The sequence below is a fragment of the Tasmannia lanceolata genome, unplaced genomic scaffold (assembly GCF_043159265.1).
Source record: "Tasmannia lanceolata isolate RefF3 unplaced genomic scaffold, GAP_Taslan_0.1 ptg000007l, whole genome shotgun sequence".
Classification (NCBI taxonomy): Eukaryota; Viridiplantae; Streptophyta; class Magnoliopsida; order Canellales; family Winteraceae; genus Tasmannia; species Tasmannia lanceolata.
In genome coordinates, this window is record NW_027518684.1 from 26,709,330 (window position 1) to 26,729,497 (window position 20,168).

At 45.1% G+C, this 20,168-nt stretch overlaps 2 protein-coding genes across 3 annotated transcripts in view; one reads left to right on the forward strand and one right to left on the reverse strand.

Annotated features, from left to right (window-relative positions):
* Positions 1-5,806, forward strand: part of LOC143881189 (uncharacterized) — a 28,616-nt gene extending 22,810 nt beyond the window's left edge. For both annotated transcript variants that reach the window (XM_077384171.1, XM_077384172.1), the window contains 5 exons: positions 4,104-4,274; positions 4,365-4,404; positions 4,527-4,711; positions 5,200-5,283; positions 5,595-5,806. In XM_077384171.1, coding sequence (XP_077240286.1) covers positions 4,104-4,274; positions 4,365-4,404; positions 4,527-4,711; positions 5,200-5,283; positions 5,595-5,618 — 504 coding nt within the window. In that variant the 3' untranslated portion in view covers positions 5,619-5,806. The remainder of the gene's footprint in view (positions 1-4,103; positions 4,275-4,364; positions 4,405-4,526; positions 4,712-5,199; positions 5,284-5,594) is intronic.
* Positions 5,807-13,944: 8,138 nt separating this feature from the next.
* LOC143880713 (uncharacterized) lies at positions 13,945-14,574 on the reverse strand. The gene has a single exon (XM_077383689.1). It carries the CDS (start codon positions 14,572-14,574, stop codon positions 13,945-13,947), a length of 630 nt encoding a protein of 209 aa, XP_077239804.1.
* Between the last annotated feature and the right edge of the window lie 5,594 nt (positions 14,575-20,168).

Here is a 20,168-nt window from a genome sequence, read left to right on the forward strand (position 1 = left end):
TGATTTTTTTGTAAGTGAGCCTGAAGTGACTCTACTATGGAGGTCGGAGAGGAGAAGTTTGCTTACTGGGGTGCTTGGGCATGCTTTGTCTGCTCTGAGACGTGCCAACGCGGTGGGAGGACTGAAAGAAACCAGCAACATACGGGAAGTTGTAATGCACTCTATCAATGACACAATTCAGAATAACCAAAGTGAAATGTTACAAGAAGATCTACCACTTCAACAGTTCTACAATAAGGAAGAAAAAAATGATTGACGAGCGGTCCATGGAGCTGCATCCCTACTCACCTGGTGCATGCACATCGCTCTCTCCAGGAGGTTGGCCGCCTATCCTAGATCTTCCCATTTCCAAGAAGATCCCGGCAGCATTCGGTTCAAGTGGAAGGATCCCTTAAGGTTCGGTTAAGGTGGAATGACCCGAAGATTACTGAAAGCACATTTTGGAATCTTCCACTCACTTCGAAGTGGATCTTCAAAACAAAGTGGAATGTGGACCTATATTTACTGGACCCTAGGCTTGAGTCATGGGCACACTCACCTTTTAGGTTTGAACTCACTTGGTTGGAGGGAAACTCAGATGGAGGTGAGGTTGGGAGGATGGTGGAATGAAATTCCCTTAGGCCTAACGGATGTTGCATTTGGAAATACACGTTTTTATGAAAAAAACAAGTTTAAGGAATGGAACCAGCAAAAACAGAAAAAAGGAGCGAGAGAAAGGAATGACTGATATTTAGAATTAAGGAAATATCAAAGGCAGATGAGGAGGGTCAAGCCAGTTTGTTGGAGGTGGAAGAGCTGGGGGTTTGAAGGGGATAACATAAGTGCCTGGTGGTGCAGAAAGAGATTTCCTGGAGGCAGGGGAGATAAGAATACAACATATTTCCATGGGATAGCTAGTGCGAGAAGAAGAGGGAATCGAATTAGCACTCTTCAGGGTGGGTGTTCAGATAACGCAGGATAAAGAAGAGATAGTGAAGGAGATGGTCTTTTATAGTGCCTCTTCTATCTGCTCCCATGAAGAATTGTTTCCTCATTAGACACTTGGTAGCGAAACTTGCTCTCTATGGTCGTTGGCTGGAAGAAAAATACAGTGCCTCTTCTATCTGCTCCCATTTGCAGATCTCCAACCCTATTTTATGTCACCTTATAGATTTCCGCTCTCCTCGAATTGGGAAGAATTGTTTCCTCGTTCCAACTATAGAACCTTTCCCCGTCTGATTTGGTACCATGTCCCTATCCTATTGGACACAGAAAATGATCTGAGGTGCCCTGATTCTATTGTGTTTGAACAAGTATGACATACACACCCTTATTCAAACTTTTTGTCCATAATTGGTTCTCTTCTATCCAGTTTAAGAGCAGCCTTGGGATGCATCTCTTACATAAGCTGCAAGCCTTAATAGGAGAGATCTGCAAATGGAATAAATCCCAGAGTAAGCATTCTGGAAAAAAAGGAAAAGCAGAGCAAGATGAAGATAAATGAGGATGGCCGACTAGAGGAAGACTCCCCTCTACATGAAGCTGACCACGCCTCTCGAAATAAATTAAAGAATTTGTGGTTAAGAAATAATGAACAAGAGTTGATATTTTGGAGACAACGTTCTAGGGCTTTATGCTCACGATGGGTGATTGTAACTCTTGCTTCTTCCATCCCACTGCTTCTTTTAGATGTAGGAAATCTAATGAGCAAGTTGAATGCTAACATGTAGGAATTTGAAGCCAAAAGGGATATGGGGGAAGAAATAATCTTTTTGTTTTGAAAAGGTCACAAGAATCTTCATTTAATGAACAAAATTTTTAATTAGTCAAGTACTTTAATTCTATCTTCTAATCTGACCAGAGATCCCGTCCTTGAATTTATGGTGGTTTGTTGAAGTGGAAGGAGAGATTGAATAGGATGTTAACCACAGAATAAGAGCAGGTTGGTTGAAGTGGAAGCATGCTTCAGGAGTTCTGGGCGATCGTAAAATACCAACCAACAATATATTGAGGTTTTTCTTTGGCCTCTAGAAAAATCTCAATTGCTCTTGACCACGCTAGGTAATTACTTCCATTGAGCTTAATGGAAGGCATTTGCAAAGTCGACATGTATAATGAAGGCTTCAAAGAAGCCATGGTAAGACAATACTCATTCTAATCACGAATTCCAACAATAAACAACCAACAAGCAGTCCCACATTCAACCAACAACAATCAAACAGCAGCAGCCCCTACAACCAGCAACCAGCAGGTAATACTACCAAAATACTACAACTATAGCAACAGCCGGTAAGAGAAACAAGCATACACGACGAGGGCAGCCAATCCAAACCAACCAGCCACAGTAGAATAGCCTCACGGCCCCTTAGCACACCCAGTCAGTACAAAGGCATGAGAGCAACAATCAACCTACAACCTCCCTTCTCCAACCTTCACCGACCAAATAAAGAGAATTATGGAGCCAAACAGGCCGAACCTAGAAATGGGTAGGAACCCATCTAAACCAAATGAAAATGCTCCACGACTGATAGGGGATCTGCATACCACCAAACCGACCCTCCTAGAGTAGAGCACAAGCCCAATCGATGAAGACATGGCCAAACAAAAACACAAATTGATTTGAGAAAACCCTCATCGAAAAGCCACAGAGGAAGAAGAGGATACTGGCACAAAACCCCGCATCGGATCCTCATTAGACGAAGACGACGAGGATGAGAACGTAAGAACCCTAGGCTCTAATACCATGAAAAAGTGAGAGATGGAAAGAATAAGGAGGAGAAAAAGGAGAACTGTTGGACTTAACTTACCGACAGACTCTCTCTTAACATATATATAAACATGAATAGGGTTATGGTTGCACTATATGAGAAAAGACTAGACTATCCTCATGTAACTCAGTAGACTACTAACATACTCTAGTCTATTAGAAAACACTCTCTGAAGAGATGGATTGAGTGCCTTGCACCTTCTCATGCCGTCACCGTGGTAGTTTGCCTAGGATCTCCGTTGACTATCCATTTGCTTTCGTTGAAATCTGCACTCTGAGTTTAATTTAACTTTAAAAAATGGTATTTATATTGCCATCTTGGCTGACATTGTGATCCTACGCGTTAAGTGCAGGTGGAGACTGACTATCCTTGGATTTACATCCACATTCACCAGTTTGCAAATGGCTGGGAAGATCAAACGAGTACTATATACTAGTGTCCTATCCATGGAGTCTCCTAATGACTAAATAATCCAACTAATGTGAAGGATGTGGATATTATAGGCTTAAATCCATCAGAGGGGCAAATGTGCTGATGTATTTAATATGGTGCAAGACTTGTTATGCACTCATGCCAGGCGTACCAGAAAAGTTAAAATAGAAGGCTTGTTATGCCAGAGGAGGTTGGTCCCCGGAAAACAATGAGCATTTCTTATCCATCAGAGGAGCTTGTAAAGTCCACTTCTAATTTTTCTCTGTTGATTTATATCCGATGATGATGAGTATTTGTTTTTACTTAACAGCATGAGGTAAACAATATATTACCTTATTTCTGATTTGGTTGATCAGAGCAGTAGAAGGTTTTCGTTTTTCTGGAAGCATATACTACCTCGGAAAACCAAAATATGATGGAACGATATTAACTTTCATGACCTCAACCTGGTGCTAGGAAAATCCGCTGGAATCAGTGAAATGAAATCCTATGCAAACTGTTCCCTTTCTTTCTTTATTTTTTTGTCAGTTTTCTAGTGTGGATGGATAGGAACCCTACCTCTTTATCTTGCTGAAAGACCTACATTGTTTTTTTAAAAGGCCTACACTGTTAGTCTGCCTTGATTATAACCCTATCATTTCATGGTCTTTTCTGGTGGATATACTCCTATTTTTCTCTTTCTTTTGTGTTCAGTTATTATTATCTGTAGTCTTTCGACATTATCAATAGCTGTGTGAATGCGTTCGTGATCAGGTTTTCAATGATTGCTATGTCTGGCACTGTGTCAGTGTCCAAGTTACATGGAAACTTACATATTTCCACTTCCTAAATTAACTATCCTGTAATTCTGGAAGGAGAATTTTAAAAATGCAATGACACACTTTTTTTAATAAAATAACACAATGCCGCACCCTCGTATTTCAGGTCCCTCTAGGAAGGAACTTCTTAAATAAAGAACATACTGAGACCCATCATCACAGTTTAAGGCTTCAAGACAGAATTAATGCTGATGCTGTGATTGCTGAAATGGTTAAAATGAAGCAGTCTGCTGGTTCAATTCCACAGCTAGATGGCTTCAATGATGTTTATGAGAATGTAAGTGAATTGACCAATGATGCTTATATTATATTAGTTGACATGGATCTATTTTCTGATGAGTTTTTTTCATTTTTGATTATTGGAAAGGGTGTCAACAATGGAGACTACAATGTGCAACCATACTACGGTAAAGCTTTAGATGGACATATTTGTTTTTCCTTAACACAGTTGGATTGCAATTACTTTGAAATGACACAGTTGGGAATGGCATGATGAGAGGTGGGTAACTGAGAACCTTTTTTCTTACAGATCCGCTTACTCCTCATAATCCGCTTACTCCTCATAACATGGGAACCCCAAAACCTACAAAAAGCGAAGCATTGGACGATGATGAGCCTCCTCTAAACGAAGATGATGATGAAGATTTGGATGATCTGGGGCAGGAAGATGAAGAACTCAATACCAATCATTTGGTATTAGCTCAATTTGAAAAGGTAATTGAATAAAAATCTTTTGTTGTTTTATGGTGTGTTTTGTGTGTGTATCCACAACCCATGGTTTTAAATTTCGAATGAAATTTCGGATTTCGGTGAGGACCGAAAACAACGAAATTTGGTAAATTTCGGCGAAATTTGCTATAAAATATTAATTTTTTATTCGGTTACAAAATTTTGTACGGAATTGCCAAAATTTCAGCAGTAGTAATTTCAGTCGAAATTTCATAAAAAAAAACGGCATTTCGATAGGGAGTATGGAATTTCGCCCGAAATTTCGGGATTTCAGCTGAAATTTTGGTTTCGGATGAGTCCGAAATTTAGCCAAAACTGAAATTTAAAACCATGCCACAACCAAACACACTCTTAGGGTCATAGATCACAAATTAAGTGAGATCATTACAGCAGTTAAGTCAGACTATGTTATAGCTATGCCCTTAATTTTCTTTTTAAATTTATGTGTCTCTAAAATTGATGGCCTTTCTCAGGTAACTAGAACCAAGAGCAAATGGAGATGTATCCTCAAGGACGGAATAGTGCACTTGAACAATAAGGATATTCTCTTCACAAAGGTGGGCCTTCGCCTCTATAATGATATTCTTTCCAATTATCTTGTTTATTCTACCATTATTAATAATAATATCATCATGAATGGACCTACTATACTGCTGAGTTCAGACCTTCATTTTCCTTATTACTATCAAACTGACCAGCAAATTTCTGAATCCCTTCTTACACAATATCCGTTCTATACACTATATAACCTGGATCTTTCCTCATATTTGTAAAAGATTAGTTTCATTTTTAATGGTTTTTTGACAGATGAGACTAAGACTTAAATGGTTTCTTTTCATTTTCTAACTTTTGATGTCCAACATTGCAGGCAACTGGGGAGTTTGAGTTCTGAGCTGCCATGAGCTTAGCTTTACAGCTTTACTTGACTTGAAATGTTTTTTTATTCTTTTCCTGTTACTAGTATTCGATAGACCACTAGTGTTTTCTTGTAGACAGTTATACTATAATTTTGCTTAGGATGATTTAAAAAAACATTGAGATCTTATTTAAATTGGCATTTTACTTATTTGCTATTGGACTTGGACCAAATGTGAAAACAAAGCAGAGAAAGGTTACTGTGTGATTTTAAGACGTAAGGGACATGATAGTGTTCTCCTAAAACTGCTTACAAAAGCCTTGGATTTGGAGGTTTCCCAAACAAATCGAACGTTCCCTTCTCTTGCACAAAGATTCAAATATTTTCATTTTTAGCACAGGCTAAAATCCAACTTGACTAATGAATTATGGTACAACTTTCTCAGGATAGATAATCGTTACCCTTTCTATTGCTTATATGCATTGTTGGAGGGGATTGGCTAGGCAATTTCACGGAAAGCCATTACACAGCTTACTTTTGCAGGAAACGATTGTCTTGTTCATTTAACTCATCTGAGGTGGATGTTCTCTCTTGCAAAAGTGAGCAGTGAATTGGCTTTCTGCGAAATTGCCTAGTAAATGGAGTTGGAGGATAGTGTTTTTCATACCATTACAGTGTTTGTTGCTCACCTTCGAATCCAATGAGGCCATGTGGGCATCATCCTAACTTCTACCAATTGGTCACATTGGCTGACTGATACTTTCCAAGGCCATAAAATTCCCTGCATTGTTAGGGGATTTGCCAGTCAACCTCACGGAAACCTATTTCAGAGGCTCAGCTTTTACACGGCTATAATCATTCAAAAAAGTTTTCTAAATATTCTTGTAATGGAAAAGGTTTTCAAATCAATGGAAAGAAACATGTTTAGTATATATTACTAGAATTTCAGGCCCATGCGCATGGCTCTAAAATGGTGGGGCTCACCCCATCAAGACATGCGGTGCAGATGGCGGCCCCACCCTAATCCATAGATTTGGGTAGACATTGTGGGACTCAACTTGAGGTCCCCATCCCGTAAAAAACATGAGGTGTGAAGGGTGGCACATACCATCAATAACATGAGTTGAAAATTGGTGGGCCTCACCCTCTGCATGGCTAGTGTGGAGATGGTGGGCACAAGAAATCAAAACAATGAAAACATGAGGTGTAAAATGGCGGCCCCCACTCATGCTAGGTGATGACGCCCGAAATCTGAATGCACGTACTAACCTGACAGAACCTGTAATCCTGCGCTCACAGAAAAAGCGTCAGCAGGCCCGGAGTTGTGGCTCTGGACGGCCACTTCGACACTCAAGTCTGAGATAGCCAATCACATACAATGGACGATGGATAGGGGGGAGGGCCAAGATAAGTTACTAGACCAAAGGAGGATAAGGAGAATTGATTTCTGATTGTCGTTGCTTGAGTGCATAGACCTATTTATAGGAGAGGAGGCCCATGATCTTGAAGATAATAATTAAGCCTTTGATTTAGCCCACGTGGGGCATGATGGATGGAGGATAAGATCGTGGAGATATAATTTCCTGTGATTCCGGGTGGAGATCTTGGACGGTGGCCTAGGAGGGATGTTTTGAATTTGAATACAGCGCCTTACGTGTAACGGTTGTCTGGATTGGTTACATAATGGCGAGATTCCCGCAATCATAACTGGCATCTCTTGATGTTCGATACAGAACAAGGGGGAATGTTGTGGACGTTTTGGCATGAGATAACGGGCGTTGTTCGTGGCACTTGACTTGACCCGGTCGAGTAGCGGGGAACGGTTTTGAGAATCGGTACCGTGTATATCGATTTTACCCCTAACATACTGCCCCCTACTTTCTTGTCCCTTTGTAAGGGTCAAGGAAGTAGCTAAATTTTTGAGCGGTGGACCGATGCAGACTCTTTGACAATGGCGGAGTTGAAGCGTCCTTGGCGGGAATTGGCAGGTGAATTCGATATGTCATGTCACTTGATGGGGGCGGATTCCGATGGGATGGCTCCTTGTGGCGTGTTTTCCCGCGGAACTTTTATTCATTTGTATCATTATGAACTTCGAGAAGCGGCAAATAAGTTAAATTCCTGCCCGGTTTTCCCAAGCGACAACCTAAAAAATGGGTGGGACCATTAATTCCCGCTTCAATGTGATTTTGAAAACTGGTGGGATTATTGAATCCCGTCTCGATTTTCCTGCCCACGCGAGATCTATAAGAGGGACGAGGGGGTAATTATTCGTCATCATCCACATCCCTTTTTCTCTTTCCTTTTCCTTCTTCTTTCTCCCTCCTTGGTGTTTTTCTCGCACTGGGAATGTCTCAAGAGTTTGTCAGAGATCAGATGGCGGTGGAGGTTCTGGTGGTGGAAGTGAATTCACCGTCGGATGGAGACGAAGAGCAACCGATCCGTGTCGGAGAGCCGGTGGCCCGGAGAACACGAGGGTAACAAAGGGTGAAAAGGGCGCCGACGATGGAGTCTGGATCGCCAGAAATGGTGACTCCGATGGCGATGATCCTGTCGGAGGCTTCCCTGGCAGTTGGAGAGAGGGAGGCAAGTCGCGGTTTCCAAAACGAGAAGAAGCGAAAGGTTGAGCCCAGTGGCAGTTCGGGTTCTTCACTCGCTGGGAGTAGCCTTGCTCCTGGTGACGTCCCCAGCTTCGCCGCTAACTACAAACGGTCTTTGAAGCACGCGATGGAGAGGGGACGCAGGTTGGCGGATCAACTCCTCCAATTGGGTGCGAAGGTTCTTTGACTGAGGGCCAGAGTGGGGGAGCTGGAAGAGGAGAACGAAGCTCTAAAGGCCTAGTTACAAGGGGCATCTGAAGGCGATACGAAGGTCAGAGGAAGGTCCGTTGGAAGAGGATCTTGAAAAAGACCCTGAGGAGGACCCGGCAGAGTGACAGCCACTGTTGCTAGCCACAACCTTGATAACGGAACCACAAGGATCAAGCTTCCTTCCGGAGCAAAGAAGATTGTGCCAAGTGGGTGCCGTGGCATGAGGGAGCTGGGTGGAGATGGTGAGGTTCAACTTTAGGCGAAGCTCGGTGGAACCTTAGGCGCAGTAGATTTCTTTTGATCTTTGTAATTAGCTGTAGCTTAGTGGAGTGTCAAGCATTTTAGATTTGTTTCTGTTTTTCTGTAACCAGCCTAGAGGCCCAGGTTCTTTACGTGTGAATAAAAGACTGTTTCGCGCAACCTTAATTGTCTTCATAGTAGTTTTAGAGTAGTTATGTACTGAGTGATGCAAACGTCTAGTTGGAGAGTTATAATATGAGGTTTGTTGTCTATCATTCGGTCCCGATATTCTCATGACTTTGACATCGTCGTTTCACGAGCTTTGGTCCTGCATAATATGCGTGTGTCATACTCTTTGGGTGTTTTTAGATGATTGTCAGTGCCGAATGATATCTTGCCTTGGAGTGTGAACCAACGTGTTTCGAGGAGGTCTCTTGAGGGGACACGTGGGAGGGTCGTGACTCTTCGATTTCGTCGTAACGGCGGTTTGGCGCTTCAAGTAATGATGACAGAACGGCCCATTTATGGTCTTAATCACCGTGCGTGAGTTACGGGGTGCCACGTGGCGGTCGATGTCAGTGAGACACAAGTTTTGGGTTTCCCACGCGCGGGCCTATAAAATCCCATCCATTTCATTTTTATCTTTATTCCTCTTTTTCTCTTCTTCTTCCTCTTCGCCTTCCCTTGCTCGTGCGGTTTTTTCTACGTTTCCCGGTGAATCATTTCTCCTTTTCTTGCCAAAACTTTCTCTTGTTCGTCGCTTCCTTGCTTTCACCGAAGTTTTGCAAAGTTCCGAGTTTTCCGGTCGGATTCTCTCCTTTTCCAGCGGGAATTCCGGCATTGGTTCGTCTTCTCTGGTGAGTCCTCCGGCGATTTTCTTCTTTCACTCCGGTGTGTTTCTTATTTCGACCTTGCATTTAATTTTATTTTGAATAATCATGTCGGAGAACACCGACTCGCAAAATTTGTCCCTGAAACATGGAGGAATGGATGAATCTTCTTCTTCCCCCCATATTCAACCGGAGGATAAAGTAGTGAGCACACCGATGCAATCGCCGGCGAGGAAGCGCAAGATTAGGGCTAAGAAAATCGGTGATTTCTTGGCGATCGAGAAAAGAGGGGGTTCTCAAAAGAAGATAGCACCGCGTCCAAGGAAGGTGGTGGATTCAATCCTTCCCATAGAACCCCCGTAGGCAGCAGAGTCGGTGTCGAGCGATGCCCCCGTGATTGCAGCACTATCGGCGGACAAGAGCAACTCACGTTCAGAACCGATGGAAGTTCATGCCAGGATGCTCGCTTAGGAGTCTGCGGAGCTTCATGAGCCTCCGGCGCCCCATGGGGTGGCCTATAGGCCTAAAGAAGTCATGGGTTCGACTGGCGTACTCAAACCTTCAGACCTTACACACTTATGAGAGAAGTTCCATATTCCGAAGGATTATCACGTTCGGCTCCCAACTTCCGACGAGCGGGCCTGCTGTAGCAACGTGGAGGGGGAGACAACCTTTTACAGGGAGGTCATGGAGGCGGGCGTCCTATTCCCTCTTCATCCCATCTTGATAGATTTCTTTGATTTCTTCAGTTTGGCCTCGTCTCAGATTTATCTCAACGGATGGAGGAGTCTTGTGGCCTACATGGCCAAAAGTAAAACGGTGAAGGCCCCGCTGTCTCTAGACGTGATCCGGAAGTGTTTCCTCATTCATAAGAGCGGCTGTTGGGTGGATGTGGGTCAGCGACGGACGTTGATGATCGCTACCGGGGCTCCGTCTTCTATCAAACAGTGGAAGAATGAATTTTTCTTCGTTAAGCCTCCTCAGTTAGCTGGTTGGAGGTTCCCCTTCGATTGGCGGGAGACTAACGACGAAAGGATAGGGTTGAAACTTGACTTAGGGAATCTCGGCAAACTGGTGTTTAATGATGTCGTGGGCAGGGGGATAGAAATAGGGAAAGTGCGGTGCGACGTTCAAGAGTTCGAGTCTGAACGGGTACTAGTTAAGTTTGGTTTGAGTAATGTAGTACTAGACTCGGATGAGGAGGTTCAGGGTGGTGGAGAGGAAGACGATAAGGACGAAGAGACAAGTGTCAGAGAGGGTCAAGCTGGTGACTCGCTTTTCTGCTCTTTTTTCCCTTCATGTCTCAAGCTTTCTTGTTCGCTTTCTCCTTGTGTTCTAGTGTAAGATGTTTTCTTCTTTTGTTGTAGGGATGACAGTGCAAGGTTCGGGCACGAATATCTCTGCCTCAGCAATGGAAAGGGCCTTGGAGGAGAGAACCAAGAGAGTGGCCAAGGCGAAAGAGGAAAAGGCCATTAGCCGGCAGGCGAGCAAGGCAAGGCAGGGAGCGGTCCCGGCCGTTAAACCCAAGGAGGTGGTGTCTACTTCTCAACCTTCAGAGAAGGACATGCATGGGAAACGGCAGATAGATTTGCCAAAAAGAGTCCAAGTAAAAAGGGCAGATCTTTGGAGGGCCAGGGCTCCAAGGGCAAAGCCCCTGTTGCACCCTCGGAGTTCATCCCTATAGAGGGTTGTGAGGGGACTCGGGTTCTTTTTCGTCTGGTAACCCTTGTGAAGGAGCAGGCACTTCAACAAGGGCCCTGCTATACTCCTGGTTGGAAAGTTGGCATTGAAGATTCGGCCCTCCATAATCCGAGGGTGGTAGTGGAGATGGCGATGTCGATGTCGAGCATCCTTCCGAATGATTTGGCAGAAATGGAGAAGTGTTCGCACCACGCTCTAGGCCGGGACATGGTCGCTCTTGCCAAGAAGGTGCATAACTTCCTTTTAGTTTTTGATGTTTCTCAAGGACTGAAGAAATTCACTTTTTCTTTTTGTGTTCGCAGTTATCTGATATTTGCTCCTATTCCTCGGGGCGCATGGAGAAATATCAGTCTTCCTGCCCAGGCGTCCAAACAGGTGAAGAACTTTGCGGAGATGCAAGCGAAGGATAGGAAAGTGTTTGAGGAGTCCTTGGCGAACGTTGGGGAACTCCATGCTGCCACCTATGCCTAACTTTAGAAGACCAAGGACGAACTTGAAAAGGAAAGAGAGGTCTACGCGAGCCTTGAGGAAAAGCTGACTGAGGAGGCCCAGCAAGAGGAGGAGATTCGGGCCAAGGCGATAGCGAACTTTAAGTTGTCCCTGGACTATGAGACGGACATGGCCCTGTACGCCCTGTATTATGAAGCTAAGGGGTTTGTTGATTGTTGGACTCTAAATTCCCGATCGAAAAACTGAAGGGACCGCCCGGTATCAAACTATTTGAAGGAGAAGATTCCAAAGTGACTGAACTGGACAATGTTGACCCTATGGTCGCGACTTCTAAAGAGGAATCTTCTGCGCCATCCGTTGTTGAGCTCCTGGTGGGAGAAAATTTAGAGAAGGATGTTTGAGGGCCGGGCCCTTTTGATTTCTTTTTGTAATCTTTGTAGACCTCATTATGTAATGAACTTATTTATGGTAGCATCAATGAGAAATTTTTGGTTTGTGCTATGTGTATGCCTCTTGTTGTACTTGTTGCTTTAACAAGTCTTCGTGATGGCCATACTTAATATCGGAGAATTTAGTGTGATTGGAGAGAGTTGACACCCTACCTAGCCTCATAGGACGTCAATATTAGAGTGTAGCTTTCCGTCGGAGATTTTTGGAGATGATAGACCCTCTATCAAGCCTCTCGGGGCGTCAGTTTTTTGTCCTACCTTTCTTTGGAAAACTTGGCAAAGGTAGCCTTTACCGAGCCTCAAGGGGCGTCGGTTTTTGGTCCCACCTTTCATTGGAGATTTTTTGAGATGGTAGACCCTCTACCGAGCGTCTCGGGGCGTCGGTTTTTTGTCTCACCTTTCATTGGAGAATTTGGTGGAGGTAGACCCTTTATCGAGCCTCAAGGGGCGTCGGTTTTTGGTCTCACCTTTCGTTGGAGATTTTGGCAGAGGTAGACCCTTTACCGAGCCTCAAGGGGCATCGGTTTTTTGTCTCACCTTTCGTTGGAGATTTTTGTAGATGGTAGACCCTCTACCGAGCCTCTCGAGGCATCGGTTTTTGGTCTCACCTTTCGTTGGAGAATTTGGTTGAGGTAAACCCTTTACCGAGCCTCAAGGGGCGTCGGTTTTTTGTCTCACCTTTCGTTGGAGATTTTTGGAGATGGTAGACCCTCTACCGAGCCTCTCGGGCGTCGGTTTTTTGTCTCACCTTTGCTCTAGTAAGTCGGCCGTTGTTCTCTCAAGTGATCAATTCGAAGCTAACAGACCCGCTCGCCTTGACTTAGAACTGGACTTTTACCCATGATGTTTTGTGGTGATTTCTGGGGGATCAGACTCGGTCACGCTCGTATCATCTCTGGGAACCCTTTTATTCGAATGGCTTGGAGGCCCATCCTCTGGGTGTTAACTTCTTTACATAGGTTAACTGCCGGTTCGTCCGGCCTGGAGATTTATTAAATTTTGAGGAGTAATTGCTCAACGAGTGGAGAATCGAAAAGGAGATTTCATTATTTGAAGTGACGGTTACATGTCTGCAAGACCAAAAGACAAAGACAAACACGTAGATTTATTATAATCAGACAGAAAAGAAAAGATTACATTCTTGCCTACTTATAGAATTTCTTCAGATTGGACATGTGCCATGCACGGGGAATAGTGTCACCTTCTAGACTTTCCAGCTGATACGAGCCTGGACGGAGGGTACGGGAGATGCGGTAGGGTCCTTTCCAGGTGGGAGCTAGCTTTCCCATGTTACGAGGGTTCGATACTTCGGCTCTGCATAAGACTAGATCGCTTGTTCTGACTGCCCTCTCCTTCATCTTGGAGTTGTAATATCAGGCGACCCTCTGTTGATACGCTACCATTCGAACCTTGGCTTTTTCGTGAGTCTCTTCAACGAGGTCAAGGCTGCTTCTCATGAGTTTTGAGTTGGCCCGTTCCTTATACGCTTCTAGCCTCGGAGAGTGGGCTCTGATTTCTACTGGTATGACAGCGCCCACACCGAAGGTGAGGTTGAATGGCGATTCTCTCATTGCTGTCCTGGGGGTAGTTCTGTAAGCCCAGAGTAGATTCAGTAATTCTTCAGCTCATAAGCCTCTAGTGTTTTCCACTCGTTTCTTCAATCCCTATAAGAGTGTCCCGTTGGTCACCTCAACTTGTCCGTTGGCTTGGGGATGACCAACCGACGTGAACCTTTGCTCAATACCGAGTTTTCTACAGAAATCCTTGGATTGTCTGCTTGCGAACTGAGTCTCATTGTCAGTTACTAGGACCCATGGTATTCCAAATTTGCAAACGATATCATGGTAAATGAAGTTCTCTATTTCCTTAGAGGTGACTTTCTTCACTGCCTTGGCTTCAACCCACTTGGTGAAAAGTAAATAGCCACATACATCATTCGATGTCCTTTGGTTGAATTTGGGAAAGGTCCCAACAAGTCCATCCCCCACATTGCAAACGGGACGGGATTGGAGATGGGTTTGTAGGGGACCGCAGGAAGGCAAGGCACTGTAGCAAATTTCTGGCACTGTTCGCATTTCCTGATGAAATCTGAAGCATCTTGTTGGAGAGTTGGCCAGAAGAAGCCTCGGCGGAGGATCTTGTGGGCTAGGACTTTTTCCCCTGAGTGATCACCACAGATCCCTTCGTGGACCTCCCTCATTGCAAGTTCTGCGGCTGAGGGTTGGAGACATTTCAACAGTGGCCAAGAGAAGGACTGCTTATACAACGTTTGCCCATCAAAGATGTAGTGAGCGGCTTTGGCAATCAGACGCCGAGCTTCTTTCCTATCCGGGGGTAGAGCGTCGTATTTCAAGTATTGTATTATTGGGTCCATCCAACTGGGCTCTTCTTCGATTTGTGGGATTTCTTCCCTTTCGATGCTGGGTCGGGATAGGATTTCCGTGTAGACGTTTCCTGGTTCGACGATTCCGGATGATGCCGTTTTGGAGAGGGCATTAGCCTTGGCATTCATAGTTCGGGGGATTTGTACTATCTAGAATACGTCAAAGGCAGAGATCTCGCTCCGCCCTTTTCTAGGTATTTAAGCATCCGCTCCTCCTTCGCTTCACTGAAACTGTTGACTTGTCCCACTACCAGTTGTGAGTCACTATGGGCTCTGACACGGTTAGCATGCAATTTAGTGGCGAGCACTATTCCAGCAATCAGAGGGTCATACTCTGCTTCATTGTTGGAGGCCTTCAAGTCTAGCTTCAAGGCGTCCTCTGTGAGGAAGTTATCCGGCCCCGTCAAAACTAATCTAGCACCACTGCCCCCAACGGTGGCGGAACCATCGATGTACAACATCCAAAGTGGATCCTAGGTCGGTGGGTCTGGGGCTGATTCTTCGTTCGAGTTGGCTAGTTCTTCAGGCTCATTTGTCGGCACCGTACGCTCAACTATAAAATCTGCCAGTACTTGAGACTTGATCACTGGGCGTGGTTTTATCTGAATGTCGAACTCTCCCAACTCAATCACCCAGTTGATCAGTCGCCTAGAGGTGTTGGGTTTCTGCGGAATTTTCTGTAGGGGTTGGTCGATGAGGACCGTGATTGGGTGAGCTTGGAAATACGGGCAGAGTTTTCTCGCGGAGGTGACAGCCGCAAAGGCGAATTTCTCAATCTCTTGATACCGAGTCCCTGCATCATAAAGTACTCTACTGACATAATAAATGGGGTGCTCCTTCTTTTCTTCTTGCCGCATAAGTACAGAGCTTACCGCGGCGGGTCCAATGGCCAGGTACATGTACAAATCTTCACCCGGTACTGACTTGGAGAGTAACAGAGGAGTTTGGAGGTTCGCCTTCAGCTGGTCGAAGGCTGTCTGACATTCCTCTGTCCACTGAAAATCCTTAACATTCCTCAGTGTCTTGAAGAAAGGTGAGCATCTTTCTGCGGACTTAGACATAAATCTGCTGAGGGCCGCGATCCAACCCGTGAGTCTTTGAATTTCTCTAACTTCTTTCGGAGGAGACATTTCAAGGAGTGCTTTTATCTTTTCGGGATTCACTTCAATTCCTCGTTGATTGACCATAAAGCCTAAAACTTTTCCAGACGTAACCCCAAAGGCGCATTTAGCGGGGTTTGATTTCATTTCGTTACGGCGAAGTACAACAAAGGCTTCTTCGAGGTCAGCTATGTGGTCCCGGGCTTCGAGGCTCTTGACGAGCATGTCGTCGACGTATACTTCCATGTTTCTTCCAATCTGCTCGGCGAAAATCTTATTGACAAGACGCTGGTATGTGGCGCCGGCGTTCTTGAGGCCAAAGGGCATGACCTCGTAACAAAACAATCCTTGGTCGGTGACGAAGGCGGTTTTTAGAATATCGGGCCCGTACATCTGGATCTGGTTGTAGTCGGAGATGGCGTCCATGAAGCTTAACATCTCATGTCCGGCGGTGGCATCATTGAGATGGTCGATCCTCTGCAGCGGGTAGCAATCCTTGGGGCATGCTTTGTTGAGGTCAGTAAAGTCTATACAGATTCGCCATTTCCCGTTAGACTTCTTGACCATCACCACATTGGTGAGCCACTCTGGGTAACAAATCTTCCTTATGAACTTGGCATCAAGGAGTTTGTCCACTTCTTCCTTGATGTGTTTCTTCCTCTCGACGGCTAAATTGTGTTTCTTCTGCTTAATCAGCTTGGAGTTTCGGTCCACGTTCAATTTATGGACCGCTATGTCAGAGGGGATTCCCTGCATGTCGGAAGTAGACCAGGCAAAGACATCCGAGTTAGTTTTTAGGAATTCGACATGGTCGGACTTGGACTTACTTGAAAGGAGGGAACCTATTTGAACGGTCTGTTCCTCAGTCCCAGGAAAGAGAGGGATTTTCGTGAGCTCCTCGACCAGTTCTCCTCGCTTTACTTCGACCCGCGGGTCGGGGCCTCCGATGGAGAACGTTTCCTTGGCAGCTTTCTTCTTCTTCAACAGGGTGGCGTAGCATACACGAGCCTTCTCCTGATCGCCTTTGACTTCCCCAACACCGCGTTTTGTGGGGAACTTCATTTTCAAGTGGGTAGTGGAAACCACTGCCCCCAGTTCGTTCAGCGCTGGTCTTTCAATGATCCCATTATAAGTAGAAGGAACGCGAATATCATGAAGGTTTGCATGATGGTTCGCTGGGCGGGGTGAGTTCCGAACGTCATGAGGAGTTTAATATTCCCCCGCACCTTGATCTCTCCTCCGGAGAATCCAAAGATGGACTAGTCGATGGGTTCTAATCTATCTTTGTTGATGTGCATTTTGGTGAAGGCATCTTGGTGGAGAACATTGACAGAGCTTCCAGTGTCAACTAGGAACCTGCTTACGTTGAAGTTGGTGATGGCCGCTCTATCTTTCTGTAGTCCTCTTCCGTAAAGGTGATGGGAACATTGTCGGTCGGGTCTGGCCTTGGTTTCTTCAAGGGGGTTTCCACAGAGTTAATTTGTCCTCCGTAGGGACCACCGTAAATGGTATCGATGTTTCCAGTTATCTTTGGTGCTTCTTCCTGGTCTGAGGCTCTTCGGCGACTGCTTTCTGTTTGGTGACCAGGCGAGCGTTGGCGAGCGAGGTAACTGTATTCGTCTACTAGTCGGTGAATTTCAGATCTGGGTCACTGCTGATTTCTTGGGGGGTTTTGGAGGTAGCGGTCAACCCGACCGAGTCCCGCAAGCCTTTCAACTTCGTTTTTGAGTTGGTGGCAGTTGTCGGTGGTGTGTCCGTGATCCTGGTGGAAATGACAGTACTTATCAGAATTTTTCTTTTTTCCCGTGTTCCTCATCCTTCCGGGCCAATGTAAGGGCTCTCTGTCGAGGATTTCATACAGGATATTGGACACAGTTGTCTTTAGCGGAGTGTAATTGGTCCTTTCGAACTGGGGAATTGGGGCCGGACGACTCTGTCGGTCGTTGTGTCGTGCTTGTTTCTGACTCGGCCCCGCCCTAAAATCGTCTTTCCATTTTTCACTTCCTCGGGCGTTCTCCAGATCTCTTTCCATGGCAAATGACTCTTCATTGTTGATATATCGGTTTGCGGTGGCCATGAGTTCTTGGAGGTCTCGAGGAGGGTTAACATTCAGGGATACCTTCATGTCACGATCCCTAATGGCGTGGCACAGACCATATCGAAGTTGGGTTTCTTGATTTGGTGAAGCTCAGTGCGGAACCGACCGATAAATTTCCAGAGCGTTTCATCCTTTCCTTGTCGTAAAGCCAAAAGAGCGTCGATGGGCTTCCTTTGGGGTCGACTGTTCACGAAATATGCGACGAATTCTTTTCCAAGTTTGTGGAACTACTCGATGGAGTTGGGTTTCAGTCAACTATACCAGTTGCTCGCATCTTTCTTTAAGTATGTAGAGAAAGCCTTGCACATCGTGGCGTCTGACGCGTTCCGGAGCACCAATGCGCGGTGATAGGCCTGTAGAAATTCCAGAGGGTCGGATGATCCATCGTAGAGGTCCAGACGAGGCATGTCGGAGTTTGTAGTGATGACAGCGTCGGCGATCCTCGAGATGAATGGGGAGGTAACCTCGTTGTCCCACTCCGCCAAGAGGTCCGGGCCGTACGGTGCCTTCATCTGTTGCTGAAGTTCTCTTATCTGGCGTGTGGAGGTATCTCATCACCAATCTGATGAGTCAAGTTCGCCAGCGTTGGCTCCGCCATCGGATTGTTGTGTCCCCGCTGGCGATTAATATGACGGTGGTTGGGTGGCGGACTAGTGATTGATGCAGATCCTTGCTGGTGTTGGCAAGATCTCCAATTCTGGGGATTTCATCCTTCAGAGGATTCTTTCTCTTCTAAAATTTTGATGAGAGGAACTCCTTCAATAGGCGGGACCACAGGTGAGGGTGGTGCCACTGGTTGCGAAGGGAGCCTTTGAAGCACTTGTTGGAGGGGGCTTGCAACGTCTCCGAGTCGCCGCATAAACTGGTTGAAGGCTGTCATGGTGATTGAAGCATCATCGGAGATAACCATTTCTCCTGGCTCCATTGGTTGTTCTTGGTCTCGTTGGCTTGCTTGGCTACTCGTGACCATTCCACCGTTAGGTTGAGAGGGAGCTTTCGATTTTGGCATTGGGTCCCATGGATTGCGCCAATCTGATTACGCTCGAAATCTGACTTCACGTACTAGCCTGGCAGAACCTGTAATCCTGCTCTCACAGAAAAAGCGTCAGCGGGCCCAGAGTTGTGCCTCCGGACGGCCACTTCGACACTCAAGTCCGAGATAGGCAATCACAAACAATGGACGATGGATAGGGGGAGGGCCAAGACAAGTTACCAGACCAAAGGAGGAGAAGGAGAATTGATTTTTGATTGCCTTTGCTTGAGTGCATAGACTCCTATTTATAGGAGAGGAGGCCCATGATCTTGAAGATACTAATTAAGCCTTTAATTTAGCCCACGTGGGGCGTGATGGATGGAGGATAAGATCGTGGAGATATGATTTCCTGTGATTTCGGGCGGAGATCTTGGACAGTGGCCTAGGCTGGATGTTTTGAATTTGAATACAGCGCCTAACGTGTAACGGTTGTCCGGATTGGTTGCATAATGGCGAGATTCCCGCAATCGTATTTGGCATCTCTTGATGTTCGATACTGAACAAGGGGGAATGTTGTGGACGTTTTGGCATGATTCGATAACAGGCGTTGTTCATGGCGGTTGACTTGACCCGGTCAAGTGGCAGGGAACGGTTTTGAGGGTCGGTACCGTGAATACCAATTTTACCCCTAACACTAGGCATAATTATTAAATGTTGGGCCCACATGTCATAGCATGAGATGCAAAATGATGGGCCCACCACATGGAGTCGGGGAAACATGAAGTTGAGAGAGAAAGAAGTGGGAGAGGGAGTGTCTACCAAATGTTTAGAGGTTATGGAGTTGCAAAATTATCAATGGGAGGACAAAAAGGGAAACAAAGTTGAGGGAAGGGGGTGTTAAAATCTCTCACGTCTACTTTCCATGCAAATTAGAAAAAAAAAACTGAAATAATAGGAGAAAACAGAATTAGTGGGGCAAAAATCAAATTTCAAAACCAATATTTTTGCAAAAAACTTTTCGAATAAATTTTTTGTTTGAAAAAAAAATGAATGACAAAGGAAAGAATCATGGTTCAGATATATTACTAGTATTCCGGCCCATTCAATGCATTGATGTAAAATGGTGGTCCCACAACATAGAAAAATGGCTACCAAATTTTAGAGGAAAAAGTTCCACGAAATTAGTGGAAAAGCCAAGATAGTAGGGTAATGGTAGAGGGTATTAAATTTTATAACATCTACTTTCCATGCTAATTATGAAAAAATAGGAGAAAACATAATTAGTGGCACGAAAATCAATTTTTCGGAAATATTTTTTGGGAAATGATATCCCCCCCCCCTTGATGGATAAAATCCTCGTTAAGGTGCATTGGAAAAGAAAATTTCCAATCATTTTTCACATACATTCAAACTTTTACACTCGTTTTGAGATTTCTTCCAAAAAACATGTGTAATTTTTCTTTCCCAATGCACCTTAACGGGTGCCCTTTGCTTCGTTTGGTTGCTAGTAAAAGGGAGGTGACATCAACATTACCTTGGAAGTCTCCCATGT